We start from the raw sequence: 26987 nt of genomic DNA on the forward strand, positions 1-26987 counted from the left end.
ATACAATAGAGAACTTCAAACAAACGACACAGTGCTGTTATCTCCTCCTGACAGTAGTTTTACTTCACAAAACCCATCAATTCAGTAACTGAATAAATGCTATTCATTTGACAAAAAGAAAATAAAACCAGTTCCTGTTTGTGTCTTTAGTGTAATTTACATCAAAGTACCACTGAATTATTACAGAATAATAGAGATAAAGCAGAGCTGGTGTTTTTTACAGGTATTTCTAATGTCATTTGTAACCAAACCTGCTGGAGATCAGTCTAGTCTACACTAGCGAATAGCGTCAAAATAGTTAACGTTACAAAATGAATATTCTGCACGGTGTGATTACAGTCGGTCAGAAGACTCAGGACATATTTAATATACATACATTGACACATTTTGTACCAATGAGATTTTTCTGTGGGCTGATCTAGCACAATGGATAAGTTCTGCATAGAATCAATACATAGTTCCCACAGGCCAATTAATGTCACGTGACCTCCCCGGAGACGCCATCTTTGAGGGCATAAGCTGCTCTGTTTACAAAGTTTTACTAGCAAATTTCGAATATTTCTTTCGGTTTATAATGTTCCGAAAATCATGAAGAGACAAAGTGGGAGAGATTATAAAGAGACTCTATTAACACAAGACAGAGAGAGGTACAATGCGAAAATTTCAGTCATAAATGCTGTGGAGGAAGCACCGAGCAATGATTATGCATCTTTGCCTCATACAGTATTATCATATTTAACGTTACGATTATCTGGTATTTTATACACATGTGAGCAATTCCGAGCCTGGAAATCACTGGAGGTTTACAATCAGTTTGTCGAGGGTTGGGTTGGTGACGTTTGCTCAAGTGCAATCAATGGAAAAGTAGTCATCATAGCGAATGTATGTAGCGTGATGCTAGACTATCTGTCATAGCCATAGCCTTCACAACTTAATTCCCCTTATAACAGTCATCGGTGTATTCTGTAATATGCATGTACTTATTTGTACACTGAAGAATAGGGTTGGAACGGTACATGTATTCGTATTGAACCGAAACTGTACGGGCGTCACGGTTCAGTGCATGAATGTACACGTTATAAAAATAAATAAAACTCGCGTGCAAATTAATTAATGTAATGCGGAACTACTTTATACGCGGGTTCTTTAGGGACATAATCTGAGATTCCAATGCTGGAGTGTGTGTGTGTGTGAGAGAGAGAGAGAAAGAGAGAGTCGCGCGCGCGATCGAACAGTGGAAACTGTTGTTTTTAATACCTTGTCATTATGTTAATAGGACATCATTCAAACTGCAAAGTGTTAACTTGTTTACTATCCTCGCCAGCCATAACATCCGTCGTTGTTCTGACAAAAGCTTAGTCTTCTCACATTCATGAAGTCTAAAGACGGCTATACTGTAAAATCCAAATTTAACTGAACCTCCGGCACGATTTGAACATCCATTGACCCAGCAGGAGATGACCATTTTCACTTTTTATCACGAAATTAACTCGTTTCAGCTTCTTCTTCTAATGTTCTTCCCGAAACATGCCCACAGAAATGGCGTCGGGTTGGCAAATGCCCGTATGTTGTGACGTCATGTGGGAACTATGTATTATTGATAAAATGTCAAAATCGATGTGAAGGCGGCTACAGTTTTCAGAGCCAGGCACCTGAGTTAATAGACTAAAATGTTAGTGTAGTACCTCTAATGTCATTTTTATGTATATGAATAATGTGTGAACTGTGAACGGCCAAAAACTCTTTATAGCATATATGATTTTAATCACATCTTTGAAATCATTTATTCAACTAAAAAATGGATGGAAACCGATGTGGAAGGAATCAAATAGTAGGTACACTGTATTACAGTATAGTTTAATATTAATATTTATGTTAAAGCAGCTACATTTCAAATGCATGCACTTCACTGGCAACAAAGAATACCCACTGCTTGCTTAAGTATTTTTTTATTCCACTATGAGAAGTGAAAATTACTCCTTACTGACTCCTCGCCTGTCTGCAGTTGCCTACTCTCCTCTACAAGAGCATAGAAATCATCTGACTGACTGAATGTCCTGATGTTTGCCGCCATGGTGAGTTCAGTTAGGTCAAAACCATTCAGATTTCCATGGAGGAGAAATCTTTCCCTAAATCTTTCCTTTAGGGGCTGGTTAGGACACAGCGTGAGTCTGCATCAAGAGAAGACATAATTCAAAAGTCATTATGGAAATAACACTAAAAAAAGAGACACTTAATTCTTTTCTTTTTTTGAGAAAGTGGTTATTATTTAGTATGATATTCTGTTACATACTTGGGTACAGTGTGCATAACCATTTTCACCTTTTTTTTGTCACAGATAAAAATAAACTTAAAGATGTTACAAATATAAATTGCTTATAAGACAATAAAACAATATCAAGGAAAAAAAAGGCGGCAGGGCTATGGAGTCTTATAATACCTTAAAGATAAAACAATGTCCTGAGACAATTGCAGTTGTTCTTACCCATTTAACTTTGATCTTGTTCCAAGTGCCAATTACAATGAGCGGGAATGAGAGAGAACTAAGGGAAACTTCTGAGAGAATGGAGATTGAATCACTTGTCAGGAATGGTTACCACGCATGCAAGCAGTCTATTTTGGCAATGATATGTAAAGAAATCACAAATTAAAAGATCGCTCCAGGTCTATATTTAACAAGTTAAAGTGCACCATCATACAGTCTGAACTGAGAATATCGAACAAATGTGGATAAATGAGACAGCAGAGGACACAAATTGGCACTAGTGACTTCATATTTTCTTGCTTCTTTCTGGTCTCTGCCTAACATCCAATTAAAGTATTCGATCTGACTTAAAATGTTACACTGTCAGTCACTTGCAGACTCTAACCTGCATTAGGATATATTCTCTATCAAATACAAATGACACATTTATATCAGCCTATAGAAAAGCACAAGTCTAACACAATATCACAGACGGAGGGGAAGATCACTGATATAAAACAACATTTTCGACAAAAACCAAACAAAAAAATCTATAAATTACACATCATTTTGAAGTATCTTTCATAGACATAGACATCTGACATTAGCGTTATAGAGTTATGACATCCCCAAGCCTTAACTGAATGGCTGCATTGCTGCTAGATTCGGTCTTGTATAAGATGACACTTTACTGTCATCATACAGAAAATAATAATGTGATGTGAACAAAATCGTCTTCCATTAATTATCATAATCATAGGATCAAATCTCAGTATAGTAACTTTTGCGTTGTGAAAGTTTGGCACATTTATCAAAACTTTATCAAGATTACTAAAAAAAAATGTTTTTGCCCGGAAAGATTAAAAATGATCTGGAGCCAGTGACATAACATATGTAACTGGAGTCTGACTGGAAAATAACAATGTATGTCGGAGGTGTCTGCACTGACAGTGTGTGGATGCTGTAATTACCATTAACATGAGTTTAAAATAACCAACAGTGAGTCATGAGAGCCGAGTGCAGCTTTTGTTGCGTGGTGCTGGAAACCATTCAAAGGGCAGTTTTAATTAGAAAAGCAAATCAATGGATTGCGATTTGCTGCATCTCAACCCCCCCCCCTCTCTCTCTCTCTCTCTTGAGAGAGTTTATGACAAAAAAAAAAGTGAGGAGAAAGCTTGACTAAAAGTGGTTTGTCTAACAGCGAGATGTTCTTCACCACACTACAGTTGTACTGTATATACTTGCATTGGGTGTGCAAACTTAACACGTTGCCTTAATTTACAAAAGCAGATGATTTCTGTGTGGCATGTACCAGTATGAGAGTCAGTATGGCTCCAGTCACCCATAAGATACTGTTTTACATACCGTTGCCTGCGGTGTTATGGACATGGGGGGCAGAAAACATTATGGAAAATGACTACTCAACGAGCAACAATGAGGGAAGGTGGTGGAGAGATTTCACTAATGGTTTTCACATGACAACAGCCATCATGTTGTGAACATCACCTCACTGTCACTGTGTACAGCTGTACATCCTCATATCCAAGAGAACTCCTCACTGGAATCGGGTTAATGTTCACATATCAAAGGCTTCGGGCAAAATCTGGCAAACTGTGAATAAATACATATTTTACAAATTGTAAAAGACGAACTTTGAGTACTAAATCTGATAAACACTCCTTCTGTTTTGGACAGTTTTCAAACATCAGATAGAGCTTAGTTGGCGAGGTAAATGTGGTAGGTCAGTAAGGAAGAGCTCTTAAAGATGACCACTGGATCTTAAAAAACCTAAGCTACAGTTCACTAAAATACTCTTCTACAAGAGGGCTAAAAGCTAAAAGCACAGTGACTTAGAAATAAATCACGAAGAAAACCTGTGACATGTTTGAAGACTGAAATGAATGGCATCTCTTTGATTTGTATTTGCTTCACATACCTGCAGATTCACTTAATAAAACCTTTGACTCTGCAAGAGAAACATCTATGAATGTTTGAAGTGTTTACCGTAGATAAAGAGCAATATCTTTCAACCACCTCAGGTACCTTGTGGCACTGGCAGCTCTTAAACAGCACAAATATGTACAGACGGTAGCACTGAAGCCAATTTCAGCAGCTTTTTCATGTCTCTACATACATAGGATTTGTAATATATGAAACTAGGAGGTGATCAGAGATTATACGACTGATGGTGGGTATTACAGACTGGAAATCTAAATTTATCTGTCAAGAAAAACAAAAGGGGCAGGCAGATTCAGTCAAGTCAAGGTTTTGTTCAATCTACACAGCAAATAAAGTCCCTTTGCTGATATACATACAGAATCACGCAGTCCTTTCCGGTGCTTTTGGCCTTTTGTCAACAAGAGCGTGTTTGTGTGTCGAAAAATCCAATAGCGAGAGATCAAACCGTAGCCAATCATTGATTGTTTGCAGATAGCGAGGTGGACATGAGATAGATCAGGGGAGTTAGCATCGAGAGATATAAACAGAGCAGGCGTAATCGTGAAAATAACAAACAAACACAGCCAAATTGAACAGACCAATACACCAAGAATAAGGCTTCAGAGAGAAATGAGTGTCGTGTGATCCTGCGATGCCGTGTCTGGAGCTGTGAAGCACATCTTGAAGTTTGTTCTGTGTTCTGTATGCAAGTGCGTGTGTATGTATGTGAATGCCGAGGGGCTCTCTCTCCATCCCTGTTCAGCCCTCCTCAGCATTGTCCCCACTCTTGGGTCTTTGGCACTTGGCAAACGTCCTTAGCCGGCAAGCAATCATCGGACCATAGGGTTTGCATTGTGGCGTGAACGAGATCTTTCCAAACCAGTGCGACGGTTGTCTGTTCAAAGAGAGAACAAGGAAGAGGGATAGTCAGGGGTATTCACAACAGCAGCAGACAAATATAAGACATAATAACGTATGCAGGGGAGAAACAGGAGTGCAGCAAATAGTTAAAAAGAAAACAGGCAACAATATCAGACAATAAAAATCAAACTGATAAAGAAGAAAGCATAGGATGGTCTGAAGTCAGGTACTTCTTGTCTGGTGTCATAGTAACACCATTGAGTTTCTGATCCAGTCCCATGCTTAAGAGATCCTCCACCTATAACAATAAAGCCTGGAGAAGAAACACTTAATGACACTCATACACAAGTACAAACCAGTGCATACACATCTGCGCATACTTATCTAAAAACCCAAAGCTTTGGGTGGCGTTTAAAGGCATAGTTCACTCAAAAACTAAATTCTGTCTTCATTTACTCACCCTCATGTTGTTCCAAACCTTGTCCATACAACAAAAGTCAATGAGGTCAAGTGTTTTCAGACCTTAATTTTCATCATATTACAGGTTTGGAATAAGGGATGATACATTATAACAGAATTTACATTTTTGGGTGAACTATCCCTTTAACTGTTAAAAAAATTCTCAGTTAAAAGTTGATTTAAAAAAATAAATAAAACAGGCCAGTAGGGATATGATGGAGGGAAGCACTAAATGTGCTAGCTGAACTTGGCAATCAAGACCAGCCCATTATGGGATCACACAAAGGCTCTCTCCACTCCAAACATGGTGTAGTCAGGGGCTGGTTGGGGGCCATGTGGCAGGTGGAGTGGACAACCTTCCTCTTTCCCCTGCAGATTCGAGAGCCAACTCCATGCTTAAGCCACCACACCTTTCCTACCTACCCTGGCAGGTCTGCCCATGCAACTGCCATTACTCAGTGCCAGGTGTCCATGCCACCATGGGCTGGGCATAGTTTTATGGAACAGGCCCCATTCATCATGTCAGGTAATGAGTTAGGAGCAAGTGGGCACCACAGTAAAGGTGGATTCATACTTCAAACGAAATTGAAGTCCAGCTCGTTTGCCAAGGTCAGTGGCGGGGGCCGGTGAGAAAACAAGCTAGAAATCATTTCGAAAAGGCTTTTATGGCTTTGTCTGGGCAAAGCATTTTTTATTCATTTTTTTTGCAACAAGACAAAGGTGAAATAAAACAGTCACAGTGACCAAGTTTTAAAATCCTTACAGTGCAGTTGAAAGCTCAGTGTTGGTAGATTATGAGAGTAAGTGCTTTGTGCTAACAAATCCACTTTTTGAGTTTGCCTAGAGCCTTTTAATTCAAGCTTCAGTAGACATATAAATCTGTCCTAACAAGGATACTCACCACAGGGGAGGGACAATGATAATAACAAGAGGGTAATACAAAGAGATGGAAGAGATGCGGTTAAGGTAGAGGGAGGAACATATAAATGAAAAACTAAGAGCACAAATAGAGAGAGGAAATCCACATTTCTCTGCAGGAAAACTTCATCTGGCATTGGTGAAAGTTGAGGACGCTGAACTTTAAACTCTGCATGGGAACCACAATATGAGTTGAAATGACGGCGGAGTCTTTCATCCACTTCCACTTCAAAAAGCCAAGCGCCTGAAGGCCTCCAGTCTCTTTCTCTCTGAACTGAATGGGCATTGCACATTGACAGCAGTGATAAAAACAAAGAACTTTCTAGAACTTTCTAGAGCACAGGCTGTTCAGATTTTATTTACAATTTCTACAAAGAGGTCTATTCAGCAGGGCTGACCATTCAAACCATTCAAAAAGATTGTTTAGATAATATGGTTCCTTATGTCATGACTATACACTCAATGTGACCATGCAGGATGAAGAAGAGGGGAAACAATAACAGAAGAAGAACCCACATTAACAGCAAGGGAATAGATGGTAAACAAAGGCCTAGTCCAAACTCTGCTATTTGTTTTGCCAATTGCTTCCAAGATGCTCGTTTTGTCTTGTCGGGATCTGGGAGGACTAGTGGCACTTCCTCAAGTTTGTGGTCCAAATTGAAAATGGATGAAAGCATCATTGCTTGTTTGAGATTGAAACATAGGATGGTTTGGAGCATTTGGCAAGACAGGGGAAATAATGTCTAGAGAGCAATACTTGAGATAATTGCTTGAGCTCAACAGATTGAAGACGAGATTTAGGTGGGGGAAAAAAAGTTCCAACCAAATGGGCAGAAAATACAAACCAACCAACAAAACAGACCTTCCTACTTCTCTTAATTTGGAGTGAAAGCTCTCTAAGTTTCTGATCACAGGCGCTTCAGTCTAAAATACAGAAACAATCACAACAACCAGCAGCAATTTCTATTGGGGCACACACAATGAAGCTATTCTCTGAAGGGTAAGCATTCACTTCCACAATAAAAATACACCACTAGACAATTTCAGGAGAACTGTGCCACTGATCACAAATCTGTCAAGTGCTTTCGGGTTTGATGGCTTTTTTACCTGCTTTTCCCGGAGGCAGCGTCTTTAGGTTGGATGCACAAAGAAAAAGGATGGGAGTGAAAAAGATTGATGAAAAAATAAGAACATTTGGTTTTACACTAGAGAAAAGTCTGTATTCCAGGACTTAATTAAATGATGCTATCGTTCCTCTAAATTTTGAGAGGGTTGATGGGGGAGGGAGAATCAAACGTGATCAAAACGTCATAATGCGTTGCAGAGGGGGATCATGGGATTAGTCTAGGGTCGTAGATTGGAGAAAAGCACATTACTAAAAAGCGAGTAAGCACACAAACACTCACAAAGGACTGAGAAGGATTCACAGGCTTGAATGCGACACTTTCACTGTATGATTGAGTGATAGGCCCCATATGGCCCCTAGTGCATTCTTCTAAAGAGATTAAATGACATAATGGATTTTGCATTACTGTCATCTGCCTGTAATTACATGAAGTTACATCATCAGGAGAGTCCTTTGGCACAAGTTTTTCTCCATGAATAACAAATTAGCTTCAATCAACAGTTGAGTAGTAACTATGTGAATAAACACAGGTAATTACAAGAGTGAATAATTTACATGTTTGATGCGATTCAAATATTCAATATGTATGCAATAAATATTAAATGTGCAGAGGCAAGTATTTCCAAATAAACACTTTTTGGTTATGCATCTGTTGTTCTGGAGACCTTCACACCAAGAAAATACGCACGCGCACACAAGCACATAACGTAAGGTGCAAACTTGTATCACTTCATATTTTTTCAGGGACAAAATGTAATAAAGGTGATTAAATCTGTGAGGGCCATATGTCAACACACAATGTTTACCGCGTGTGGGCTGTAGAGGGAGGTGAGGAGAGAGAGAGAGAGAGAGAGAGAGAGAGAGAGAGAGAGAGAGAGAGAGAGAGAGAGAGAGAGAGAGAGAGAGAGAGAGAGAGAGAGAGAGAGAGAGAGAGAGAGAGAGAGAGAGAGAGAGAGAGAGAGAGAGAGAGAGAGAGAGAGAGTGTGTGTGTGTGTGCAAGCTGCAGCAGTAGCAGCAGCTATCTGCTCGTCTCATCTTCAGCATGCCTTTGCCAGACTCAGGCTCCATGGGTATGGATCACCAGAAACAGGACATATTAAGAGGATGTGATGGCGTAGGGAAGAGTTATTTCTTCAGCTGTAAGTTATGGGGGTAAGAGAGTTAAACCCACAGTTGCACAAACCAAGGTTTCCTAGAGATCTGAGAGTAATTGTTCTGAGGCAGCAGCAGAGTCAGTTGGTAAGGTTACTTCAGCTGCAGCAGTAGAGAATGGTCCAAGAGGTCAAATAGGTGCCTAACTCTGAGACAGCTGAAAAGTGTAATTTCAAGCCCTGCAAACTAGATTTGTGTCAAGAAGGTAAACACTAAAACATAAGTGGACATGTGTTATGACAAAAAAGTGAGGTAGAACATATGGATTTGTTTCAAATCATCTGGATAAAACTTTGTTTACAAACCTCTAAAAAAAACAGTCGAATTAATATATATCATTGTATACATAACCGGGTCTAATTTGAGGTTGTTTGTCACACCAAGCTATGTTAAAATAGTGTCTTTGAAAAAGGCAGCTGTATCTCAATCAAATGCAGAACTCTGGGCAAGAGTCATTTCAGTGAGAAAATAAAAATGCAGGAAATAGCAGGAAAGTATAATTATTTGACACTGAAAAATGGTTAGGAAAAATAAATCCTGCTGTATACTGCACTTTGTTGTACAAGAGTGAGTAAGCCTTTGAAAAGCTACTAATGTCCAAAGGAACAACAATATGAGATCAACCCCTTATGACCTTCTTTCTGAAGAGTCTCTAGCTTGTTTCATATATAATGAAAGTAAATGAGGACTGGGACAGTCAGTCTTTAATAAGTCAAAAAAGCATAAATAAAGTTCATACGATTTGTGCACTATATTTCCTCTTCTGAAGTAATACAGTAGCTTTGTGTGAAGAACACACTGACAATTTAAATCAATGCTCACTGATAATCTTGACAAACTTGGCATGTTCATGAGAGAAGTCGTGATGCAATTAAATCATTCTTGAGTTATCTTTTGAATAAATTGGTTGATTCAGTTAAAAGAACAATTTATTAAGAAGTTGGACTGATCCAATTCTCCAGTTTAACTCACAGATTCTGTCGCACAATGGATGTGATCATTATCAGTAAATATTAACTTCAATTTTCTGGTATTTACACAAAGCTATTGTAGACATGAAAAACAACGACCAACTGCATTGTTCAAAATTTCACCTTTTGTGAAAGGAAAGTAAGTCAGAAGGATTTGAATTGACAATGCTGACAGAATTTTCATTTTGGGATGAACTAATCCTTTAAGTACTGGCTGATATTCTGGTTCGTTTTCCACATTGAGATGTGAGCTCTTAAGTGCATTCTCTGCCCTAACTAAAGCAAGAGAGATACCAGAAACACAAGCGAGACAAGACTCTGAAATCCTGCTTTAAGTAACCACGCTCTGCTGAAATTACGGATGTTTAGAGTGAGTGTGGGGCATTTGTCAAACACAGCCACCACAGATCCACTAAAGGAGAGCGCAAACATGAGCTTTCCTCATCAAACTAAGATGGATGAGAGCTCAGATAAGCTGGAGGTCTGGTCTGCATTCTCCCTAAATCTCTGTCGGAGCCATTTCTAAACAAAGATGGGAGGTGTAACGTCTAATCTGACAGTTTGTTAAGACCCAGACTAATGACAATAATGAAGTAAGGCAGCAATTAAAATATGTCAAAACTGGTCAGCATGGATCTGAGTTTTTTCCCCTTTCATCAAATACGGCTTTCAATCAAAGCCAGGCTCCATTTAGACACTCGCTGTACCTTGAATAGGTGACCCAGATAGTCGATATCCGCATTGCCCTTCACTTTCCACAGTTTCTACTTTAAAGAATGCATTAAAGTATCAAGCTCTCGATAAAGGAGGCGGCTCACAGCCGAGGTAAAAAGGCAACATCTTAGCAGATTTCTGCGAAGGCTCGCTAGCCTGTTGCCCCCCAGCACTCAGCATTGTCCTGCTCGGCTGCACTCTCTCTGAGCTCCTCAGAGCTGAAAGGAGAGCCAGGCCTTAGAGTAATGTCTCTTGACAGCTCGGCACACAATACGGCACAGGAGAGCTGGAAATCACTACACATGTCGATAAACAAATGCTTATTTTTAGAGGAGAGAGCGAGGCACTAGTTTATCTCTGCAGCAGGAAGGCCCTGACAGATCTGTTCCCGGGACAAACAAGGGGAAGGGATGAGAAACTACGGCTGGCGTCCAGTGCCGGCAGGCCTAGTCTCTTTCTCTTTTATAGGCACAGCAGTAGGACCCTGTTTGATGGGATATAAAATGGCTGACGGTCACATTTGCCAAGATTTTTCATTGGGATCCTCAAGACGGACAAGATAGTCTCTGAGTTGTGAACCAGCATGGTTTTCAAAAGAGATGTCAGAATATAAGATCTGAAACAAAAAGAAACTCAAAAGAAGGGAACAGAGAAGCAAAGGCACACACATGTATCAAACCGTCAGATGAAAAATATTTTCCAATAGATCGCAGCCCGAGGCTAATCTACAGTGCTAATCATCACCTCTGCAGCTACGCAGAGAGGCAAACTTCAGTAATACAGGAATGTGCCTGTGCAGTAACAGAAATACAGCTTGCGCTCTCAAGCACTGCAGGCGAGAACTCGCCTATCATCCTTTTACAAAAATAACAAACAAAAAAACAACAACACTTGGATTGTATACTTTATGTAGAAGATATTGGTGTCTATTAGCTCTTATACAAGCTATTCAAAAAAGGTCAAGTGAAAACTTACATAAATTTGTTGTTTCCAATTTCTTTGCTGATTTTGTGGAATTCTTAATTGGTGGGATTGAGCGGAATTGATTTTCAAAATGAAAACACAATGCTAATTAAAATACTAAACCTAAATGGACACACACACAATTTATTAGGAGGGACAATGCATATATGTAATGGTTTTTATAATCTACAACAAACGTTATATTCTATCGCCCTACACTAACCCTACCCATCACAGAAAACTTTCTGCATTTTAGATTTTCAAAAAAGATCATTCTGTATAATTTGTAAGCTTGTGCCCCCCACAAGGATAACATTTACTGGTATTACTATTCTTCTGTGGACATTTGGTCCCCATAACGTAGGGAATACGGGGAACAAACACACACACACACACACGCGCACACGTTGGGTTTCCATGTTGTTCCATCAGGGGTCTCATGTATAAAACCTTTCGTAGATTTCATCCTGAATGTGCATCTTTGCAGACCATCTTACAACATCTAGTTTTACTATGCATATCCTCATCTGCATATTATTTCCATATGCATTTTCCCATCTATGTGATACCATGTTTAACAAGACATTAGGAAAATATGAAATACAGACAATAAATGATTTAAATAATTTGTGAAGTCACATTACATTGCTAAAACTCATTTAGTATCCTTGTCTGGTTTTAGAATAAATATATCAAAATATCCGTAAAAATAATATTGTAGAGAAAGTTGTCAGAGAAGAGTTATTCTCATTCTTTTTCACTGGCCAGATAGTTTTTTTTTTAAACAAATAAAATGTATGCAATTTTGCCTATAAGGTAAACATGTTTTAGAATGTGTATATATTTTTATTGGAAACAGATTTATATTTTTTATATTTATATTTTATTTTGCAGTTTAAATACAATTGTCTGACTCAGCATATCATTGACAAAACAAATAAAATAAAACTTACAGTTTCCTTCAAATTCTATCCTTCAAATGCAATTGTCATTTTCATAATGTTGGGAAGATCACAAGAGTTATCATTACTGTCTGCCTGCACACATCATCAACAGCACAACCTTGCAGCAGTGGTTGTACAGTATTGTCATCGGGCCTATTCAAACCGGCCAATGGACCGTTCTACCACTGAACGAAAGTGTGCATCATTGATCATTGTTCTCGAGAGAAACATTTTCTTAGAACATGAGTTCAGCAAGCACAAGGCCTAGCACTCCTCACTGTCGTTAAACGTAGCATGCCACATGTGTACAAATTCATATAGTTTTTGTTTAACTTCTGGATAATGACTTTTAAGTAATCTTAAATTTTTTTTTACAAATCCCGATATGTGCGTGGAAAATTGTGTACACACATATCAGCGCCTTTTTTGTGCGTATGCAACATTTTTACATTAAGCCACAGGGCTGAACAGTTGAATTTCACATATCGCACATGCTATGAAAAAATCGGTCTGTGCGATGAATACATTTACCACAATATCACATGTGCGATAAAGTTTTGCATATGTGCGAGACAGAGCCGCTAGTTTATGATTAACCGAAATTTTGTCCCACAAATTTTCAACCAATTTTATCCCCACATTGTAGGGAATAGCTGAAGCACACACACAAACAGTATATATATTTATATGAAAAAGTGTATAGGTTATGATACATTTTTTACATCTAATTACATTAATGGAATTATAAAATAATACTTACATTAATTATATTAATTATTAAATAATAAAAAAACAACAGCAGCAACATGTGAACCATCTGCACCAAATCTGTGATCTAAAGATTGTATTTGTTTTGATTTTACTTCAAAACAAATACAATATTTTTACTATAAAAACAAACAAACAAATGAATTACTGTCTCCACCATTATCCACTATTAACAAGCAGACACAAAATATTAAATCAACAGATCACTATTATCTAATGACAAAAATTATACCATTTAATCGAAATTGGAAGTGCATGTAACACATTAATAAATTGTGACATAAAAACTGTCGCTATTGATGCATAGTGTTATCATCATGGCTAAAAACACGGGGTGCAGATGGGGCCTCTGGCAGGGACATTGCCCCCTAAGTTCAACTCAGGAAAGGTGAGTGGCTAATCCATTAGGATCATGTGCGCTAGGCCCCAAATCACCATACTGATCCTTCAAGACTGATAGTGACCCAGCAGAGATCTGGCTTGCCAGTGGAATAAGCATTTGGATGGGCTCCTATTAAAGGCAGGCAGGGCTCGGTTTCCTGAACAGCGACCCATGTCTCCACATACACACATTTATGCACAAAGTAAAATATCACGCAAATACGAACAACAATGAAGTATCAGCTGTGATTATGCATGTACTTGGAAGTGGCCGCATAAATCAAAAGTCAGCTAAGACAAGCTTAAGCAGATCAATGCTATTTCCAAGCTGAAGAAAACGTCATAGTTAGGGAGAAGCTTCGATTGACAGTGGGGTGAGTATAGACAGAGAAGAGTTAGACAAATAGATACCACAATATTGTTTGACAGACAGATGGAAGTGTAAATGGATGGTTTGGCAGCATGATAAGGTAAATAGACTGATGGATAACTAAACAAATAAAGGAAGAAAATGGCTGGTTCTATGAAGGGGGAACCAGATAGTAAGATAAACAGATGGATAGTGTTGATATGACATAGATCGATAGATTCTTCAATCCTATTTCTTCTTTCAAATGTAATTGTATTTTGGATGAATCAGGAATAGGTGAGTGAGAAACGGCATGTTGACCGGAGGGGACATGAGTGAACAGACAATCCTCTGTCTTCTTGTCCAATAAATCTGATGTCACATCAGCACAGAGGGGGGAGAGCTCTATAAATTCACATGATAAATATCACACTGAATATATGTTGAGCAAACAAACAGACACACGCACACATACGTAAACACAAGATGGAGGCTGTGCAGTAAATAAGATGTGGGTAAGATTGTCATGGAATGTGAAATGAGGGTGATGGAGTAGTGATGGGTGGCGAGGTGGAAGGATGTGAAAATGAATGGATGGAAATGATAAAGCTGCTTTCTGGCAACAAGGTCTCAAGATGACATTTGTACAACTTAATTACTCTTGGGGGAGTGGCAACATCAGAATTGTGAGATAGTGGAATCTGTGTTAAACACCAAATCAGAAAAAAAAAAAAATGTACTTGAAGATTACCTTTAAAGGTTACTTAATTCAAAAATGAAAATTCTGTCATAATTTAACCAAGTTGTTGCAAACCTTTTTGACTTTGTTGCCTTAAAAGGAACACAAAAGAAGAAACAGACAATGAATTCGGACAGGTGCTTTCAAGTTTCAAAAAAGAAGCAAAACACTATAAAGTATCATACAACTCATGCACTATACTTCAAATCTTCTGAAACAATGAACTTAAGAGACGTTATTCTCCTTGGCGTGTTCATGAGAGTTCATAAGTGAAGTATCAATGTTAATTCATGAGCAAATTATTCTTTTGAGTCAGATCTTTCAAATGAATCAGTCATATTCAAAATTACTTTTTCTTTTGGGTCGGTACATAATAACTCTCATTTGCATAATAAAAGTCATATGGTCTAATTCTATTATATTTTTGTAATGCTTTTGACTGATTTTTGAAACTTGAAATCCTCAGTGCTCATGGGGACTAAGGGGCAATCAGAACAATTCATTATTCTTGAAAATCTCGTTTTGGTCTTCCACAAAAGATAAAGTCTAACAGGTTTGGAACAACATGAGTGTGAGTATGATAATAGAATCATAATCTGTGGTAATGGTGACAGAATCTTAATTTGGGGGTAAACTATCCCTCCAATGGCAAACTGACTGAGTTGTAAGAAAGGGCACCACCTGGAGCTCTCAGGAGGTCACGCTGAAACTGCGGTCTGTTTACTTATCCCATACTCACGTTGAGATAAAAAAGAAAGCCTGTGAAAGCAAACATTCAGAATTTCAAATCACACTCATACAGGTGACCCATCTACCCAAGTAGGCACACACTAAAAACAGTTACAGCGAATCCATTAGAGTAACATCTTTCCAAGCAACCAAACATAAGTCGCCCTCTCTTAATCCTGTGCCTAGGATTGCTCATGCCTCACTCCGTCTGAGAATACACAATGCAGACCTCCACTTAAATAAAACATGCTGCTCGCTCTTTCTTTATTTACTTACTTATCTTTCTGTAGATGTATTCTCTCACAAAGAGCGTAAAGATCATGGAGGGCCATTTTCACAGAGAACCCCCTGACCCATTTGGCGAAGAGTCTGGACTGAGTAATGTTTTAGGAATGGAATTTACTTGAAATATTCATTTGAAAGAACTTGCTTGTGTAGAGCAAATTCATCCACTGATGGCCAGTGTTCTTCATCTTCCTCTCCTATTCTTGTCTTGTATAGCTTGTCTACACCTCAGTTGCCATCAAGCGGCAACCTCCCTGTCTCTCTCTTGAAACCAACACGGAAGTGAATTAAACTGCAATTCATCGACTGGCCGCTTGAGGCTGGCAGCAAAAGTGAGTCAAATCTGTATCTCCCCCATGTTAAAATGCCCAACTTTACAGCAGAAAAAAAATATGTTTACAGCCTGGTGCAAAAAGTGGTTTTGGTCTATATAGCTAACTTTGCCCTTCATGACAACTGTGAGGGGGGTGCATTTCTTTACAACTCATCCGTTTAAATTACATTAAGCCTTAAAGTTCTGCATAATTGACCTATGGCTAAGCCACGCCCCCAGATGCGATGAGCCAATCACAGTGCGCATAGCTAACCCAATACACTCGGACATTCTCTGCTTCCACGTCCATTGAAATGCATTGCAGTTAGTCAGTTTTCATTCGTTTTTATAAGTTTTTTTCTTGTCATTTTAAGTTTAAAATGGTCAAACGGTGTGCATGGGGTACATGCAACTCCGACACTAGGTATCCCGAGAGCCAGGTCGACAGTGTGCATTTTTTACCCTTTCCCAAGCCACATCTCAACCGAGAAAAGTATCTGCTCTGGATAAAGTTATGCGGTAGACCACAACACCAACTAAACGTGGATAAATTAAACAAGGATGTCTACATCTGTTCTAAGTCAACAACGTATTTGAACGTTATCTTTAACATCTCTAACGTAACGTTAGGCTAACGTTAGCCTAACATTAGAAAACGTTGACGTTAGCTTCTAGCTGCGTTGTACATCATGTCACTTAGCTTCATTAACGTATCTTTAAATAACCGAGATAACAAATGTTAGCAATGTTGTGCTGTAAATACTGCAGTGCATGAACAATGCTGATCCTCTATCTTGTTGTCTGAGATGATGGCAACGAGATGCGGTTTATCACGTTCACACTGCATGTGACCTGTAAATTTTTGACTGGAGCTGAAGCTTTTCATCTACCTTCTCAACAATAAAATTATTAATATAACCCTCCAATGAATAGTTAAGGCCCTTTTGGTGACTTCGAGATGATATATAATCTTTCTGTATCCAAAAATCATCAATTGCCTCCTGTGAAATGTCTCCTACTGTGACAGCTGCCATAGCGCCTGTCCCCGAATGTTGACTGTCTGTCCGAGTGAGTGGAAGGGGCGTGGCTTAGCCATAGGTCAATTAAGGGCGTGGCCACTTGAGTGACAGATGGATTGCGGCTGCTGTCACTGCTAGCCGTTTGTCTGCTGTCTGTTAACGTCACCCTCAGCTAATTCCAGCAGCTGCTGTACTTGCCATCTCTGCCGTGTTTGTGCTTTTTTCGGGATTATTTCATACAATTTAATACACGCATTATACCTTCGCCCACGCCATTGGATTCCGTCGTTGTCGAGTATGGAGAGAACAACCAGCGCTGTATTTCCAGTTGTTTTCCACGCATGCACTAATGGATGTCTGACAATTTCGTTGCTTTTTGGAGTTCAGATTTAAAAACGTCTATAGATATAGAGACCACACTCCTTATGCTGTTGCTCTCACGGAACAGATATGCTTATTTAACTTTAACTGTTAAATAAAAAGTTTCCGTCAGATGAAATTCTGCAAGGAACAGTGCTTTCTCTCCATCCAAGCAATATATGCACACCCTTGAATGAGCGCGGATTTCTAGTGCACTTACTTGAACTTCTGAGGTAATATCTTTGGTTTAACCCATTTGAGAAATTGAGGGGCGGCCAAAATCTGATTTTAAAATGGACTGAATAAAGCTCTTTACGAACTTGACATGCGATGCCATGCTGACTGACATGTATGCGCATGAATCACTGTCATACGCTCAAGCTCAGAGCAATATTGTAAGTTACTGCATGATAATACATTTTTAACTAGCAGAATAATAATGCATCACGATACAAATGGTCTCACTTTTAGTTACGTCTTTTAACTATTATAGCATTTTGAAGGGCAAAAACATGAACTTTAACTATTGGCTTTACTTCTTCAATCAGCTGTCAATTCAGCGCGAGGCCAGTAGCATATAGCATTAGCACCTCAACTACACCCACGTCCCGCCTCTTTGCCCATTTTATTTTATCCGGGAGTAACGAGAGGTGACGTGCTGCCAAGATGCCGACAGCCGGCCCCGCCCACTTTAGGCTTCAAAAACGCTCTTCAGAAACCTAAGGGTGATGTCATGGACACTATGTCCATATTTTTTTTACAGTCTATTGGTGCCATCTTAAGCACCCTGAAATACTGCTTAACTTCTAATCTGGTCACTTCCTTCCACTTCCTTTTTTGACTCTCTTTCGTTTGCGTTCCCTCGTTTCACCTCTCTGTCTCTTGTTGCATTTCTTGCTATTTATTGCTCCCTTCCCCACAAGGCATAAAAGTACAAGCTCTTTACTCACTAACCAGAGGGTTTAAACTTTTCTTGTGTGTTCGTCTCCTAGCCATAGGTTATTGCATATGAAATGTGACAACTGCGGCACTAAATCAGTTTGATTGCTCTTCTGATGGAGTTGTGAAGGTGGAATACAACGCAGTAAGATGTCATATAACTACAAGTCTTTTACAATTTTTGTCATACTATTCGTCAGAACCATTGATGCAAGCGCTGAGCTAATTATGGGGATTGCAACAGTGTTTCTTTCAGAATGCCAAATACGAGGGATTGGTTGACCTGGGGGGAAGGTTGTTTTGCTGTGTGCGTGGAGCGACGACACATCCCCGTAGACCTGCGGGCGACAATGGATTTCATGTGAATGAAATATTCATCAATGCTGACTTATTTATCGGGAAGAAGATTTCTGCAGGGGGCCCTCAAGAGATCACACTCACATGCCATCCTGTCGCCACTTTACCCGCAAGCTTTTCAATAAAACAAGCAAACAACACGATTCCAACACCTATAAATAAGTCAGCATTTCAGAATAAAGTGCGGTACACAGGGTCTCTCCAAGGCTCTACATCACTGTTTTATAGAGCTGCACGGGACTGAGCATGCCCAAACAGGGCAACAACTGCACTAGCATGAATACAGCCATGATGCTATGGAAGATGCAACACAGCTCTGTGCTGTAGCTATTCTGCACATATGTGGCATCTTAACAGGATTAACAAGATAGTTCACCAAAAAAACAAAACCCTGTCATTATTTACTCACCCTCATGTTTGTCCAAACCCTAATAACTTACTTTCTGCCATGGAACATAAAATTAGACATTTTCAATAATGCAGTTGGTCCATCTTATCCATGCAAATACAGTGAACTGTAGCTTTTAAACTTCAAAAAGTATTAGGGATGCACAACGATATCGGGACAACATCGGTATCGGCCGATCAAAGCTTAAAATGACCATCATCGGCATTGGCCGATATGAATATTGCTGCCGATGAGCCTTGCCGATAGGGTGGCGTGTTTCCTATGCGCACGTGACGACCATGAACAAAGCATGAGCGCCAGCAACTTAAACTTCCAACTAGGGGTGCGCGTCTCACGGTTTTTGATCGTGGACGATTAAAATGTCTCCACGATCTGCTTTTGAAGAAAAATCATAGTATCGTGCATTCTATCAGTTCAATTCTGGCGCCTTCATCTCAACATACTGTACAACGCGACGTACATTCACATCACATCACATGTAAACGCAGAGGTAGACTTACACTCACGGGACACTGCAATTCACAAAAGTTCATTATTTGCATGTGCGTCAAAGTCTTGCTAGTTAAACATGTCATTCACGCGCTGATGCGCTGTTGTAACATGCGCTTTTCTGAGCGCGTACACCCGACGCTCACAGGAACTAAAAGCCTGTCGAACAGCGCCTGAATACTGGACTAATCTTTCGAGTCTTATTGCGCTGATACAGTCAAATACACACAGGGTTTACATAAACAAAGTTGGTTATGTCTAAAGTGAAAGCAAACAGAGAAAATCTGCTTGTCAAATGCGTGTAGCCTATATTAGACGTGTCGCGTGCAGTTCTTAAAGAGACAGTAATAATATGCTGCCGCTTGTCCTTAAAGAGATACTGCACCCAGAAATAAAAATTCTGTCATTATTTACTCACTCTAATGTTGTTCCAAACCTGTATTCATTTATTTCTTGTGCTTAAATATACTATGGAAGTCACTGGAGTACAGCAACTGTTTGGTTAGCCACATTCTTCCAAATAACTTTTATTTTCAACAGAAGAAAGAAACTTCAGAGAGTAAATGATGACAATTAAATTTTTTGGGAGAACTATCCCTTTAATGTTAATAAAACAACAAAACACAGAGGAAATCACTCACTGCTCTTGACTGAGAACTTTAATAGAAGCTTTAATAAGCTTTTTTTGCACTTAAAAAAAAATGCGCATATATATCGGTATCGGGCAAAATTAGTTTGAAAATATCGGCATATCGAATATCGGCCAAAATCCAATATCGTGCATCCCTAAAAAGTATACATAAGCTACATAAGAAGACCCATTCACACAACTCATGTTATACTCAAATCATATTATAGCTTTGTGCTATAAACTGACCAAAATTTAAGTTGTTATTTATACAACCAGATCTTTTGAGACTGACCTCTAGATCAGTTTGATTCGGGAATAAATCATTCAGAGCAGTTTTGTGAATTGAATCATCCGATTCATTAAAAAAGATCTGACTCAAAAGCATTGGACATAGTTACTTATCTCATGGATGGGCCAAGGAGAACTATAGCTGATGCTAAGGATGTAGGACAGTGAATACCAGGTTTTGCCCTAATTCACTTTCATACAAAAATTCTGTGAAATGAAATAAGGGTGAGTAAATAATGCCAAAATTGTCATTCATATTTCTTTAAGCACTAAAATAGACCCTATAGTGTTATCCCCAGTGTCTTCCTGTCCCTATTTTTCCTCAGTGAATGGCACTAGTTCCAACGAGCAGTGCCATCACACTCCACCTTTTTGCTTTTCTGTTCCCTGGGTGACCGAGAGAACTTGATTAAGCGGGCAGACGGGGTTGCTGGGGCACTGTGAATATTTGCAGAGCATTATGCACCAGCTGCCTGGACGTCTGTCAGTGTGAGCAATTGTTAGTGAGTTTGATTAAGTCTCCCGCTAATAACGTTGTTACATGAAATGTGCTGCAGGGAGCGGGTAAGATAAAACGTGAGACTCACACCTGCCAGCAATAAGCGCAAAGTCCCGTCAGCTCAAAACACGTGTACCTACAGAAAAGAAATCTGCTGCCCACATTCAAATCCTCCCACAGTCCTGCAATGTCCTTTTTTTTGCAATTTGATTTAAAAGCAAAATGACCTACGTTTGTTAAAAAAAAAATATTTGCGGGAACCACTGGTGCCTATTAAGGGTCAGAACCAACAGCACTGTGCAGTAGAACGATCTACAATTCAATCGTTTCAACATAAAAACAGATCTCCTGATCTTGCTGCTTGCCCCATCTCCCCTGCCTTCTTGGGCAGCCATGCCTTGCGGCTACACACCTGTGTCAATAAGCCTTCCATGGGATCAATTAGTATTAAAGTTTCACCAACAGTCATCCCTCCATCTTTGCCCACAATAAAAACTGACATTACTCTATACGATGCAGCCAACTTGAATCATCATATTTGACTCACTGATGGAAATTCCTCAAGATCAAACTCTGCCAACTAGACAATCCATTTGAGAGTTGATCAAATTGGGATTGGCCTTCACAAGAGGACTCTGCGGTGAACAGATCTTTCCTGTCAGCTCAGGACACGAGGGTGCTTCATTCCCCCTTCTCACAATTCCACAAGGCTATCACAGCCAGTTCCAGCCTGAGGACAGTGCATGTACTGGGCCGTACCTGTGCTGGCTCTTCCCCATCTCCTGACAGTACCCTTCGCATCACAGCATGGGTCGAGTCATGAGATCTGACAGATGCCCTCCATACAACATCTCCCCTTCCCCTACTTTCACAGCCCCCTTTCCCCGCTGCCTGGCAACACGGCCTGACAGCTATCAATATGGATTCCAGCAGAGCTGCAGAGGGACGGCTGAATAAACAGAGGGAAGGAGACAAAAAGAAAGAAAATCAAAGGCTGCACAAGGTAGCCTATTATCCACAAGAACAGGAAATAATTTACCGGCAATTCGTACCTCATTTTGGTTTCTATTGTGGAGGGGAGCTATTTGTGTTCCAAAAAACTGGGGAGAGGACTCTTCACATATATGTGACCCGTCACGGAAACCAGGGACACAAGTCGGCAGCACAACTTGCGAGCAAAATGAGAAAGAAGCGTTTTTTTCCAAAATTGGTGATTTCCGCTTTTTTGCAGAATCTGTTAGTTGAGATCATGAAGAAGCCTCTACATGTTTGAGATAACAGTATTGGTATATTTAAAAGCGTACATTTTGAGGTTGAAATCGGCTTGTTTTTCGGAGATTCTAGCATGCAGTAGGGGCGTGTCATTGTCTGTGTGTAATTCCATACTGAATAGCCGCCGGCGCTTTTGCCCCCGCCCCCCAACAGCGTGGCTACTTAATATGCAGCGCTCTGGCCGGCTCTATCTGATATCAAAATTCAATGAAGATGGACGCCGCAAAGATTGTCGCAGACGAGCTGAAGCGTGGCAGTTACACCGAAAATGTTTTCGCCGCACTTTGTGGGCTCGGGAAACTGAACCGGAGGTACACTGGAAAAAAGGCCCCTCCAAAAATAAGCAAAAAAAAATGAATACAAGATATTTTTGCTTGTAATAAGCAAAAAAATCTGCCAATGGAACAAGTGAAAATTCTCTTGGTAAGATTTCTTGAAATAAGACATTATATTTAAGCCTTAAAAGATATGAGTGATCTTGAAATTAGCTGGGAAAACTCATTTTTAGCTATATTTTACTAGTATTGTGATGTTTTGTGTCTCATAATAAGCTAGTCATGCTCAAAAGTAGCATTTTCTTTTGTCATCCTGTTTGTTTCAAGTGTATTTAACTAATTTTTAGTTCTATAATTGTTACACTGTTCTAGATTTAAGTCACCACCAACTTGAAATAAGATTGGAAACGGGCATTTTGAGACAAAATGCCTTGAAGTTAGCATTCCTGACTCATATTAGGCAGTGCTCTTTTGCCATAATAAGCCATAATTTACCATCCTGTCATCATCTCAAGTGTATTTAGGCTACCTTATTGTAAGCTCAACAAAAGTAATACTGTTCTAGATTCAAGACATTTTACCTACTAGATTCAAGACATTAACTACTGTTTACTAGACAGAAAAAGTGAAAAATACACAACCTTTTTTTTTTAAACAGCAAAAAGTCCCAGAGGACTGCATAAAAGGGAAACAGCTTCATTTTTCTCAACATTTTGGCTCACAGTATTTATGGAACTGCAATATGAAAACATAGTAGAACATTTTATAGATTATAAATGTAAGATCCCTTTACCCTACTCCCACACCTAAACATACCCATTTTATAGACAATATTAAAAGGATCAAACGTAATGAACATAATGTGTAGGGAAATGGCAGTTTTATTAACAATAAAGCATTAAAATATAGTTTGAGCCACTAGGCTAATCCTACCCCTACACCTAACCATTTCTTAAAACTGTGTAACTAATGTTACAATTATAAAGAAAAACACAGACATAACGTTACACGTTTAATCGCAATAATTTTATTTAGTGAGAAAATGTCAAAACCGGTACCAAAAGTCGTTCACAGGACGATGTGTCGCAGTCCTCTCTGGCAGTAGGCTATATAATATATTTGTATGAGGTAACGTTATAGAGCAGAATTTAAGTTATTAATCCATGAAAACGCTAATCCGGTTTCGGTTCGCTCTTTGAAGGCGCGCGCGATTCTCCATTTCAAATGTAGTACACCAATTAAACATGGCATGTCGCAATCTGTGACGAAGCATGCGAGAGCCAATGAGCGTCTGATATCACTGCTGTAAAACATGTCGTAACGCTTCGGGCGCAATTTTTGAATTTGAATTCACCACGAGCGCGGGATGCCAGGATTTGGCGTTTACGGTCTCTGCTGAGAGAAATTATGAAGATCACTGGATGAAGGGCTGAATTTGGATCTGTTTTTTGCAAACAACGCATGGATTCTAAAGATTTGGATTACACCAAGCTAATAAAATTGATGTCTTTTGTGAATTTATGTTTTAGTGTATTATGGGTCTATAGGAGAAAATGCCTTTTGTGTTTCACAATAAATAAACCAAATATTACAAAATGGTTAAACAATTAAAGAAGGTATTTTTTACCCATATGAAAAAAACCTGCATGGTTCATATACAGCAACCATATATTATCTTCCTTACTTAAATCGGCCAGAATTACCTTCTGTGTTTCATATAAGGCCAATACATGTCCTATACAAAATCAGACCGATTATGGCCCATTTCATACTAAATAACACACATACAACTTGTAGGGGATTTTTGCGTTATATATGAATACTGTTAAAAGACTTGTATGAGTTTTACATGACAAAAGTATGCAAATGTGTATGGTATTACTCGAAATATATAAAATTCATATATAATAATTTAAAGTTCTTATATTTAATTATATGCTAGTCAAATTAAAGTCATATAGAATTTATACACATTTTGTGTCATTTGTTTATGTGTTTCGTACAGATTTCATGTTTTGATGACCAACATCTGATTCACTTATATGCAGTTGGCAGATTCTTAAAGGGATACTCCACTTTAAAAAGAAAATTCTTTCATCATATACTCACCCTCATGTTGTTTTAATCCTTAATGAATTTCTTTCTTCTGCTGAACAGAAAGGAAGATATTTAGAAGAATATCAGTAACCAGACAGTTTCTGGTCTCATTGACTTTTATACTATGTAAGTCAATGAGACCAGAAACTGTCTGGTTACTGATATTCTTCTAAATATCTTCCTTTCTGTTCAGCAGAAGAAAGAAATTCATTAAGGATTAAAACAACATGAGGGGGAGTATATGATGAAAATTTTCATTTTAAAGTGGAGTATCCCTTTAAATTGTACAGTGCAGATGCCGGTTAGAGGATTACTGTCAGAATATCACTGATCTTTATGAAGACTGTTAATTTTACTACAGGATTTGAAAGAGCAGTTGAAAAGAAATGATATTGTAAGATTGTGTATTAATTGTTAACTGTCTGGGCCTGTTGTTTGTGAACAAAATCATAACATATTATTGCAAATGAACAAAGCTGAGTCAAATATGTTTCTAGAACAGTGATTAAAATTGGCTGGAATATGTTTTTGTATGTGACATGAACTCTGGTGGTGATGCACTCTAAAAACATTTAATATGATTTACTCAATTTTTTTGGTGAAACATTTTTAAACTTAGAATATTGATTAGATTTTTAAGCAGTGAAAGCAATTACTTACACTGTATTAACTGAGTAAATGTTAGTAAAACAAATTAAATAGATCCGAGTAACTGCATTTGGTACATTAACAAATAAACTTGAGTAGAAATAATTAGGGGGAAACATTTAAAAACAAATATTTATGAGTAATATAAACTGTGTTTATATGGCAGTAATATTAACTTTTTTATTTCCTCTAAACCTTTGTAAAAATATTCCATTCAACCACCGGTATAACTACATGACATTGGCCTTTATTGTCGATTAGTAGCCTAACATTACAGCAAAACAGCATATATTTTATACTATTTTTAACACGTATGCAATATTGCCTACATCTAAACTCATGTAAGAAACATTTTCGAAGTAAAAATTAAACATTTAGGCCTAAACAATAAAGTAATTCAAGTGTAATCAACCGGTCTGTTATCCAGTATCCACCGGATCAGCGCTGTTTCGCGTGCCGGAGATGGACTCGCCTCTGCGGGGGAACCTCTAACTTTACACCGCCGTCCTGCGTCACTCACAGCCGAAAGATGCTGCGACGCGACTGACTCCATAACCTGCCAATAAACAAACAGTGCACAGTTCTGAGGACATTTTATCATCCAAATTAGTTATAATTCATTATCTTTAAGAATATAGTCGTGTGTTTTATATGCGAGGCCTTACAATCACGCGAAAAGGCAGGCGCGAGTCGACACTCGTTTAAGGCGAGTAACATTGCGTCTCTGTATGTTCCTTCACATTAAATACAATTATTTAAAGCACATTAATGATTATACGGATAAAATAAAACATACACACCTGAATTTCACAGAGGAAATGCACCAATTCTGCGAGGCTGAGGAGAGGAGAACTGTTCTGCACTGGAGTTCAAACAGCGCGCGCTCACTCAACCGTCGAGTTGTCGTCACGTCAGAGGGTGGGGGAGGGGTGCGTTGTTGTAATCATAGACAGTAAAATACAATTTCTTATGCTTGTTAAATATTAATAATATTGATTTTATTTAAGTAATATTTGTGGTTCTTGAAACAGATTAGTTTAATTATCCATTCTCAAATATTGTGATGGAAATTTCACAAATTTAGCTCAGTGTATTTTAAATAAATAATTGGTTAGTCAAATACTAAATTATTTTAGTGAAAAACTTCAAACTTAAATATAACTGTAAATTTCAGACAAAATTTATTGTTGGAGTTTTAGTCAATTATTTCGGTAGGCTATGTTCAACTCAAACTATCAAGTAAATGATATTCAGAGATTTTAGGTAATAAAGTTAATTATTACTGTGATATTTACTAAGCCACTGAATTATTTTTTAGAGTGATACGCATAAGAATCACTTCAACATTTAGGAAAGTTTTATGTTTGTAGGTTAAGAATAGAACTGTTGTATACCTAGTAGTACTGTGATAAAGTTTAGAGAAATTGTCACAAATGAAAATGAAATCTGGTGATGCAGGATTTAAAATGAAAACTATTGATATGTGAAATATGCAACTGTATATTGTAGAACACATTCTAATAAAATATTTTTGTAATTAAAATGTGTGCTTGTGTGTGTAGTTTAAATGTTTAAAACATATGTGGTTTTTGCAGCATATATGTCCCTTACAATATTCTGTTGGAACATA

At 38.5% G+C, this 26987-nt stretch overlaps 1 protein-coding gene across 1 annotated transcript in view; it reads right to left on the reverse strand.

The window, feature by feature from the left end:
- Positions 1–2228: 2228 nt before the first annotated feature.
- Positions 2229–26987, reverse strand: part of diaph2 (diaphanous-related formin 2) — a 559427-nt gene continuing 534668 nt past the window's right edge. Inside the window, exons 31-32 of the mRNA XM_056270265.1 lie at positions 7748–7769; positions 2229–5297 (exon numbers count right to left, since the gene is read on the reverse strand). Of these exons, the coding sequence (XP_056126240.1) occupies positions 5162–5297; positions 7748–7769 (158 nt within the window). The 3' untranslated portion in view covers positions 2229–5161. The remainder of the gene's footprint in view (positions 5298–7747; positions 7770–26987) is intronic.

The sequence above is a fragment of the Rhinichthys klamathensis genome, unplaced genomic scaffold (genome assembly GCF_029890125.1).
Source record: "Rhinichthys klamathensis goyatoka isolate OS25496 unplaced genomic scaffold, OSU_Roscu_1.1 h1tg000301l_1, whole genome shotgun sequence".
Taxonomy (NCBI): Eukaryota; Metazoa; Chordata; class Actinopteri; order Cypriniformes; family Leuciscidae; genus Rhinichthys; species Rhinichthys klamathensis.